The 9,830-nt window shown below is 43.8% G+C and overlaps 1 protein-coding gene across 1 annotated transcript; it reads right to left on the bottom strand.

The window, feature by feature from the left end:
• Positions 1 to 4,465: 4,465 nt before the first annotated feature.
• On the bottom strand, positions 4,466 to 6,250 carry junbb (JunB proto-oncogene, AP-1 transcription factor subunit b). The gene has a single exon (XM_050069248.1). It carries the CDS (start codon positions 5,934 to 5,936, stop codon positions 4,950 to 4,952), a length of 987 nt encoding a protein of 328 aa, XP_049925205.1. The 5' UTR covers positions 5,937 to 6,250; the 3' UTR covers positions 4,466 to 4,949.
• Positions 6,251 to 9,830: the final 3,580 nt, after the last annotated feature.

Here is a 9,830-nt window from a genome sequence, read left to right as displayed (position 1 = left end):
CAGTGTAATAAATGAACTGCCTGTTTTCAGCCTTTCAGTGTTTGCTAGTTTCACCCATCTGCATGATCAAGGCATGGGCGGATTAAGAGACAGTGGGCCCCTGGGTACAGACGTGTGAAAGGCGTGTAGGGGCCTTCTTGTAGTAGGTAACTGTGTCTTTTTTGTGTCTCTAAGGTCATTTTGTCTCTTGTGTGGTAGTTTTGAGTTTTTTAAGGACATTTTGAGGCGTTTTTGCCTGTGTCTCTTTGAGGCCATTTTGTGGGGAGATGTTAGATACGTTTGCATCTTTTTGGTCATTTTGTGTCTCCTTGTGATTGTTTGGCCCTTTTTTGTAGTTACTTTGTGTCTCTTTAGGGTAATTTTGGGGGTTTGTGTCTCATTTCGGTCATTTTATGTCTCTTTGTGGTAATTTTCCCCCTTTTTGTAGTTTAATTGTGTCTCTTGGAGGTAAATTTATGTTGTTGGTTTTTTAGGCAATTCTGTGTCTTTTTGTGTCTCTTTGTAGTTATTGTGTCTTTTAGGTAATTTTGTGGTTGTTTTGTGTCTCTTTGAGGTAATTTCGTGGGGAGATTTTAGATTTTTTTTTGGTCATTTGTGGTTTTTTAAAGGTCATTTTGAGGCTTTTTGTGGTTGTTTTGTGCAGTTTTTCTGTGTCTCTTTGAGGTCATTTTGTAGCCCAGCAAGCATTTTTTGGTTTAAAAAACGTCTAATAGCCGTCTACATGAAGACCTGACGTCTAGGCTAAATCACGGCTGAATTTGGGCTGTCAGTGAAAATTTGGTAGACGTCTAACCATAGCCAAAGTGTAGACGTCATCAATTATACGGCTATGTAGAGACCATGTCCAAAAAATGGAGATAAACATATTTTAATTACTGTTGACTCTCCATACGTGATTGAATATCATACCGCACGCCATCTGCAATGGCGAAAATTACATTTAATCAATTTCAAAATTAAATCGGCTAGATTTGGGTTACATGTAGCTAAATATAGCCAATACGTTTAAATCACGACTATTGCTTGCTGGGATGTTAGATACGTTTGCATCTTTTTGGTCATTTTGTGTCTCCTTGTGATTGTTTGGCCCTTTTTTGTAGTTACTTTGTGTCTCTTTCAAGTAATTTTGGGGGGTTTGTGTCTCATTTCGGTCATTTTATGTCTCTTTGTGGTAATTTTTTTTCCCGTTTTGTTGTTATTTTGTGTCTCAGGGTAATTTTGTGGGGAGATTTTAGAATTTTGTCTCATTTGTGGTATTTTTGTGTGTTTTTTAAGGTCATTTTGAGGCTTTTTGTGGTTGTTTTGCTTCCATTGGAGTTAATGTGTGACTCTTCGAGGTCACGTTGTGGGGGGGATTTAGCTAAGTTTGTGTCCTTTTTTTGTCATTTTATGAGTCTTTGTGGTTGTTTGTCCTTTTTTGTAGTTATTTTGCGTCTCTTTCAGGTCATTTTGTAGGGGATTTTGTACGTTATTTGTGAGTCTTTGTGGTTGTTTTGCTACTTTCTGTAGTTTTATTGTGTCTCTTTGTAGTTATTGTGTCTTTTAGGTCATTTTGTGGGGAGATGTTAGATAAGTTTGCATCTTTTTGGTCATTTTGTGTCTCCTTGTGATTGTTTGGCCCTTTTTTGTAGTTACTTTGTGTCTCTTTCAGGTAATTTTATGTCTCTTTGTGGTAATTTTGCCCCTTTTTTTTATAGTTATTTTGTGTCTCCTTGAGGTAGTTTTGTGGGTATTGTTTCAGTAATTGTGTGTGTTTTTGTGTCTCTTTGTAGTTTTTGTGTAATTTTGAGCCTTTTTCTGGTTGTTTTGCCTTTTTTGCAGTTATTGTGTGTCTCTTAAAGGTCATTTTGTAGGGGGATTTTAGATTAGCTTGTGTCTTTTTTTGTCATTTTGTGAGTCTTTGCAGTTATTTTGTGTCCGATTTAGGTCATTTTGAGGCTTTTGTGGTTGTTTTACATCTTTAGCAGTCATTGTGTGTCTCTTTGAGGTCATTTTTGTCACTTTGCAGTTCCTTCTTTGTGTCTCCACCTGTTGAATGAAATTTTGCAGGTGAAGGTCAGGGGGGCCCTGACACTTTGGGACCCTGTGTCTGGTACTGTAGGCTTGTTCAGTAATCCATATATGGGTCAGGGATGTTTCTAGGATTTGAGAACATTCGGGGCTTAGGCCGGACCTCTGTAGGGGGGCAGGGGAATTCCAGTGCCTCGGGGCCTTGATGGCAAAAGCCTGGTTACCCTTAGTTACCAGCCTCGCTCTAGAGACGACTAGTGAGGGAAGGGTTGAGGATCTCAGGTCGACTTGGAGCATAGGCAGTCAGAAGCTCAGCTATATAACTGGGGGCTAAACCAAGTTTTAAAAGTTATTAAAAGAATCTTAAAATCAATTCTGAAGTTAAATGGCAACCAGTGGAGGGAGGCGATGATGAGGGTGATATGTGACCTACGATTTGTCCCAGTTAAATTACCAGCTGCAGCATTCTGCACTAGCTGAAGCCGAGCTACTAAAGATTTACACAATACAGAAGCATAAATAAGCTTTTCTAGGTCAGGACAAGAAACAGCTGATTTGATTTTGGTATTATTTCTTTGGAAGCAGCAGGATTTAATGAGATTATTGACATGTGGGTCAAAGTTCAATTGAGAATCAAACGTGACGCCTACATTTCTCGCTGCAGATTTTATATTAGTTGCCAGAGGACCTATCAAGGGTTGTAATTTCTTTGCTATGTGATCAGGGCCAAAGGTTATTACTTCTGTCTTGTTTGAGTTTAACTGCAGAGACATTTCTTAGTAGCAGTGATTAATAGCATCTTTTATGGCTGTATATGCTTATAATAAATGATACAATAGGAAATTAGATTTTTAAGTTTTCATTCAAAGGTTCCCGCCTTGTTACAAACCGTTGACAAAGGCAAAAACAGGCAGCGTGATAACAAAAAGTGTACATCCCCTGAAATCTAGGTTTCTTGATAAAAAGTCAAAGGAAAGGAGAAGTTGTGTGGGTGTGCCCGGTTCTGTTTCCACGTCCCTTGGCACGAAAAAGGGGAGTTGTTATTGATGGAAATTAGACTGTTTTAAATAGAGATGAAAAGAAGCTAAACACCTTCCTCTCCAAAACACCATGAGGTGAGAGTGAGCTCAGAAACCGCAGCCCTCACTCCTTCGTGTTTTTGAAGTGGTTTCTGTGAGTACAGAGAGACAGAGAGAGACATCTTATTTTCTGAGTCCATGCCTACTGACTTGTTTACTTGTACGTCACAGGCTGCACGACAGAAATCCCCCTCTCTGTTTTAAGACCAGCCTGTTTGCGCCACTTCTGTCTCGGCCAGCGGTCACAAAAACACTGACAGTTATTTTTTTTGCATCAGATTTTCCTGCTTAAGCTCCAAACGGTCCCTCAAGTCAGCAGCAATTAGCCCTCCTCCCCTCCTCCTCCTCCTCCTCCTCCTCTCCTCCATCATCACCTCCCCACCTCATATTATCATTGTTTGGTGCATCTGGGGCGCATTTACTGACCCCTGGTTAATAGCATGAGTGCTTAATGACTCACTCACATCTACTTAACGCGGGACTTTCCTCCCCCCTCATATATCCATCTCGTGAGCCCCCGGTGCCGCACATATTTGGCCTCTGATGCGTCCCACCGGAATGTTGTCCTTGGCAGCGCGCACATCTCCGTCCATCCACAGATGCTCCCGCGCGCTCCGGACGCCCACACTCGCCCACTGCTTTGCCAAGCGGCGTGGCATCTCCAGACGCCCCCGACATTCCTGAAGCCACTGTCACTTCCCGTCGTGTGCAGATCTTTCACTTATGAAGACGCCTCAAATATGCGCTGCGGGACTTCCGACAGGTTGCTCCCAAACGGAAATAAGAATATGATCGTGTCTTTATTTGGATTCATATATGTTTAAATGATCACAAATGATTGTTTGACCTACTTTCTGGTGTCCTTTAGCTTCACTCAGACCCACTTCCATCCCTCTACCTGCTGCACTTTGCTCTGTTCGTGTGTGACAGGCTCTGAAGTCTAAAGTTGCACAATAATAAAAGGAAATTCCGCCACCCTCATGAAGCTCGCGGGCCTTATCGATACAATAGAAGGCGAGATTGAGATGAAACCAGTTTGCATTACCTGGGCGGGGGTTCCCAGAAATCCTCCCATGTGACGAAGTATACACCAACATGCCCGTATATGGACATGCCCGTGCGTAATTAGGAAAGGCCTACGTGCGCGGGCCACGCTCCGTGCGTAAAAACACTGAAACCAGAATGTGCTTGTGTAAGGGCTCCTCACTGGGAGCTATAGCAACTGCTGTGGTAACAATACGGTAGGAAAGAAACCTGGTTTATCCTCCTCGACCCCCCCCCCCCCCAACACCACCCCCACCTCTCCCTGTTGTTTATGATGCATGATTAGGATATATATATTTATAAGAAACAAACACTCCAGTGCGCCATTTCAGTTTCATTTTAAGACACTTTACTTAAATACACATCACAAATAAAAAAGACAGTGTAAACATTGGACATCAGAAGTTTGTCTGGATCAACCGGACAAACCAAAATAATTTACACAATGATAAATGCAGCATTGCATGACAATATCAGTTGCAAAAATACAAAGAAATACAATAATCATTCCCATTTTCTACCATTAGTAAACCCGACTCGCTGGGCTCGTGCCCGCTGTGTCTGCTCAGTGTCTGCTCAGTCTGGATGCTGCCCTGGTGTCAAGGGTTGAATGGTGCTTTTCAGCGATGTCCAGCATCCGGAAGTACCATTTCAATCAGTCTTATTCACCCTAAATAGCCTAAAGAGTTGTCTACACATAGCCCGCCTCGGCCCTGTGCTGCTGTCAGTGCTGACCACACATGAGCCGGTGTCCCAGTGCTGCGCATGCAGAACTCCAGTGTTATTACTTATCAGTCTCTTAGTAGTCTCTGCTGCTTAAAACGCCTCCAACTTGCTTGTGAGCATCAGCTGACAGCCGCTGCTCACATGTGTCAGGACCTTCTGTTTGAGCTGGGCGACCTGGTCCCGGAGCACCGAGGCTGTGTTGGAGAGCCCCGCGTTGTCGCTCTTCAAGCCCTTCACCTTCTCCTCCAGCCGCGCGATGCGCTCCAGCTTGCGCCGCCGACATTTGGTGGCCGCTAGCCGGTTCCTCAGCCTCTTGCGCTCCGCCTTGATCCTCTCCTGGGTCTCCAAGTCGATCGGGGACATTGGAGGAGAGCCGTCGCTGCTGAGGAGGTCCGGCACAGTTTGGGGCTCCTCTTTCAGAGCGACCAGCCGCTGCGGATGGAGCCCGGAGCCGGGGAGGCTGTGCTGGAACGGGTGCGTGCCGTGCGTCGAGGTCTGCGGGTGGCTCTGCTGGTGCGGCGGCAGGTAGCTGATGGTGGCTGTGGGGTAGCTGGATGCGGAAGAGAGGCTCGTGTTCGGGCAGTAGGCGTTCAGTGTGGTGTAGATGGGAGGCTCCGGCTGCAAGGCGGAGCCGAAGACACTAGAGGCCGCCGCCGAGCACGTCGTAACTCCACCGGCTCCAATTGACACGTTGGGAGGGGGCATCTGGTTCATCTTGTGCAGCTCGTCCAGGGCTTTCACAAACCCCTCAGCGAACCCCTCCTGCTCATCAGTGATGCCCCGGTTGTAGAAGTACTGGCCCGGGGTGGGAGTGGTGATCACACCGTTACTGTTTTGGATGATGAGCCTCTCGAGCTCAGGGGATGCCAGCTTCAGGGAGCCCACGTCCTGGTGCCCCGCTTGGTACGGGTCTGTCTCGGCTCTCAGCTGCGATTTCAGGTTGCGATAGGGCTCTGTCAAGTTCAAATTCATATTCTGCTTTAGCAGTTTGTAGTCGTGCATTGCTGCATCTGAGTGGCCGTAAGCCGACAGAAAAGAGTCGTCATGATAAAAAGGCTGTTCCATCTTTGTAGACATAAAGTCGGAAGGAAAAGGTGAGCTTACCAGCTGCTTTTAGAAACACAGGCTCTCGATTATCAACAAATGTCTGTCAGCAGAGAGCATGCATCAACTCAGGCACTCGGCGTCTCTCTCAACAGTGTCCCAAAATCAAAAGGGAATTAAATATCACTCCAAAGATCAGAGAGTGAAAGTAAGGTCCAACAGAATCTGTCTCAGTGTCTCTGTGTGTCCAGTGTCTGCCTGCTGTTTGTCTTCTGTCAGGCAAAAGTTTAAACTCTCAATTCCTGTGAGTTAGTGCTGCAGCTCCTGGTGCTTGTAGAGGTGTGTTCAACTGGCTCTGAACTTCACTTTATATACAGGCACACACACGTTCCTGCTGCCAGGGCCGTGCTGCGCTGTGATTGGTCAGACGGCTCTGTGTCCACGCCCAGAGAGCGCTACGTCAAGTGACGCTAATGCCGGGAAGAGGCGACTGTAAACAAGCCTGTAGGCATGAGAGCGCACGGAGGAGGCATCGCAGCGGAGAGACCGGCGTCAGAAACACAAGAGCCCACTTTAGTTAAACAGCTTTCTGCGCAGTTAGAGATTGAATAAGTAGTTATTGGATCAGCGGAGAGGAGATATTAATCTGTTAGATGAAATCAAGGCTTTTAGATCATTCATTCATGTTAAATTGTCACAAAACGCGCCATTATTTGTTTAAATGAATCTAAAGTAACCAGAGTGACATGAAATATAAATCAACTTATCAGCAGTTTGATTTTTGGCTCCATTAAATATGATTCATAGCCTTTTTGAGACGGACTTCTGCTGCTGTTTATTATGATCCATCCTGTGGAGGAAGTCCTGCGCCTTATATGGGCATGGTGACGTACAGGTTCCTCTCCGGGAGAACCGGGAAGCCACGCCCCCAGGGCCTCATTCCAGCAGAAGCAGCAGTCCAGCTCCTGTATAAACCCGGGACTTTCTGTCTCAGCAGGGAGGACAGCTGAGCTGAGACATCTAAAACACATCCATGTGTTTGTACTGATCAGGACAGATGGTTTAAAACTATCCGTGGTAGAAAACACCCCGTACAGTCTGAGACACAGGGGTGAAGGCAGAGAGTTTGGGACACTTTTTGACACGTGAACCACCTCAAATTCTGAAAGTCTTGACCTTGTTATGTATCTCTGCTATATATACACATAGATAAAATAAGTTGCCAAGTAAAATATTTCAGAAACTTTTGACCTCCAAACACATCAAGACCCCTGACCTCACTCTGATGACATGTTCAGGTAAAATGGGACAGTCAGGTTTGTTTTTAAAGTGGTGAAATCAGTTTATCAGTTCATGAAATCATTAATGTAGCCTAGCTATTCATTAAAAAAGATCACTCAACTTTTCTGCCATGCTTTCCCTGTTTTCTTGCTGCCATATTTCATTTCGTTTAGTTTATTTCTGTCATTTTCCAACTGATAAAACTCAAATACACTGGTAGATAGACAATAAATAAACATTAAGTTAGTGCTTTTTTAGCATTAAAAGCGAAAGAAGCAAAAGATAAGACAAAAACAGGACTGAAACGGAGTAGGCCAAAGGTGTTGAAATCATTTTAGTTCATGGGCTTTATTCAACCGTATTTGATCTCAAGTGGGACCAGTAAAACCACTGTAGAATAACCTCGAAATAATAACAACCTACACGTTTTTTCATTTTCGTTTAGTGTGAAGTAGCCTACAAGTACATTTAAAAAACGTTTATCTATTTAGTAACAGATGAACAGGTTGAGGTAACTTAAGAAAGAAAGGGCATTCAACAATATGTCTCAGCTTTTCCACGTTCAGTCAGTCTACGACTCACTGTCATTGCATTTTTTCATACATTTCCACTCTTTTTGAGTAATGCTGGCATCACCACACCACACTAAGGAGGAAGCTATTGAAGAAGCAAGTTAAGTTATCCACGCCTCGCCTGTGGTGAGACCAGAACACACCAAACTGACTTCAGAGAACTAGTGGTGACGAAGGCCCTGCGTCCGTTGTCGTGCCTCTGCAAAAAAGTTGCAAAAGAACGCACTGCAAAGACAAGAAAGGAAAACCGGGAGACAGTCTTGATGCTAGTTAGCCAGTTAACACATTAACCACACGATCCAGTGTTGAAAGAACAGAGCATGTTTACTGTGCGCCACTGAACAATAACACGAACCACCAGGAAACAATTCTGCTAAAGGGCTCAATGACTCAAAAAATAATCTTACCTTACCTAACAAGTTTCAGTCTCACCTTCTCTTGACTTTGTTTACTTTTCTCACTGTTTTTAGAGAATTAGAGTGTCTTCATTCACAGACAGGCTCTGCCGACACAGATTCAACATGCTGATTAGCCAAAAAAAAAAAAAAAACGCTGATGGGGGCTGACAAGGGGCAACGGGCACCGCACCGATGCTCATTGACGGCCCAACATCAACTGACGGCCAGTTGTCAGCTTGGTGTATCAGGGCTTTGACAACAGCATCAGCCTCTAGTGTGACGTATAACATATGTGTCAGCAGCGCTTTCTAAATAATGACAATGGCATAACATGGCAATAACAATCATAAACAGTCCTTGTTACATGGCGGCCGATGTCGTCCTCTGCTCGGAGGATAAGGAGCTCCCAGACCTCATTATTTTCCCAATTTGCGGACGTTTTTAGCTGTTGTTTTTCTTTGAGTTAGCTGCTAACTGCTACTACCTGCTTTTTCAATCTCCTGCGATGGGTTGCACACAAAATGTCGTCAAAATGTTTCACCTGTGCCGCTTATGATCCCGTCCTATTTGCTGTCTCTTTTATACTGCGTTACTACGTTTGATGCTACCTTAAAGCTTAGACAACTCTGTCCCTTCATTTCGTGATTGTACATTTCATACAGAACGGCAAGACGGTATAACGGTGTGAAGTTCCCGCCTTGAAGAGGCAGTGCAAAAGGGGTTATTGTCGACAATGGACACGCTGGCATGTGACCCTAATGGCTAATAGACTATTGTGGCCAACATGGACTCCATGCATCTTTTTTAGTATTTTTTAAGTAACAAATACACTAAAAATGTCTGTAATATTACAGAGTAGCACGCAATAGCACAAGTCATGATTTGATGGCACCTGTTAGCCTGAAACATGCTGGTTTAACTTTAAAAATGTCCAATCTTAGCTTAATTTTTCTCCTTTTCTACCTGAATACATTAAGTACTAACTGAAAAGCCCTTCCCATAATACTTAAAGTGTACTGTGAGAATTGTTTTAGCTGCAATACTCGTATTACCAAAAAGAGAAAATCAACTCATGGTTTACCTTGATTTTTTTTAATCCATCCTAACTATCACAATCAAAATGATTATTACATGTACAAGACATTTGTAGTAGTAATGCAATATGTTTGGTTTCGGCTGCTTAAATTTAAAAAGCTTTATTTATCCCATTTACCTAGACATCACAAATAACTTGACTTCACCCTATTTTTAATTTTTTTGTCACTGATATTAAAATCTGATTTCATCAAATGACGTCTCTTAGTGTTTGTGACGCCCTAAAACACTCTTCAGTGGCACACACCGGTGAAGCAGCAAACTGTGTGTGTGTGATCAGTGACAGAACAAACACCTCCTCCTGCAGTATCCTGACAGGTTTGTGAGGTGCTGCTGATGTTGGGCACGTTGCCTGAGGTAACCCTGCTTCTTCTTTGATCATGAGGAGGAAACTTTGTCCAACATGAGCCAAACCCAGTCAATTATCTCAAGCAGGAAGATTCATGTTCAGTAATTTAGCCTTTTGATCTGCATGAAGTCTGTTTCACAAATATCACCCTTCATTTGCTTTTCGCTCCACAGGTAGATTTGTGGTTCCCTCTCTGAGAGCAGAGAGCACATAGAAAGGAAATGTGATTCCT

This window comes from Epinephelus moara, chromosome 18 (genome assembly GCF_006386435.1).
Source record: "Epinephelus moara isolate mb chromosome 18, YSFRI_EMoa_1.0, whole genome shotgun sequence".
Classification (NCBI taxonomy): Eukaryota; Metazoa; Chordata; class Actinopteri; order Perciformes; family Serranidae; genus Epinephelus; species Epinephelus moara.
The sequence above is the reverse complement of the archived record's forward strand: the minus strand, read 5'-3'. Positions and strand labels throughout refer to the sequence as shown.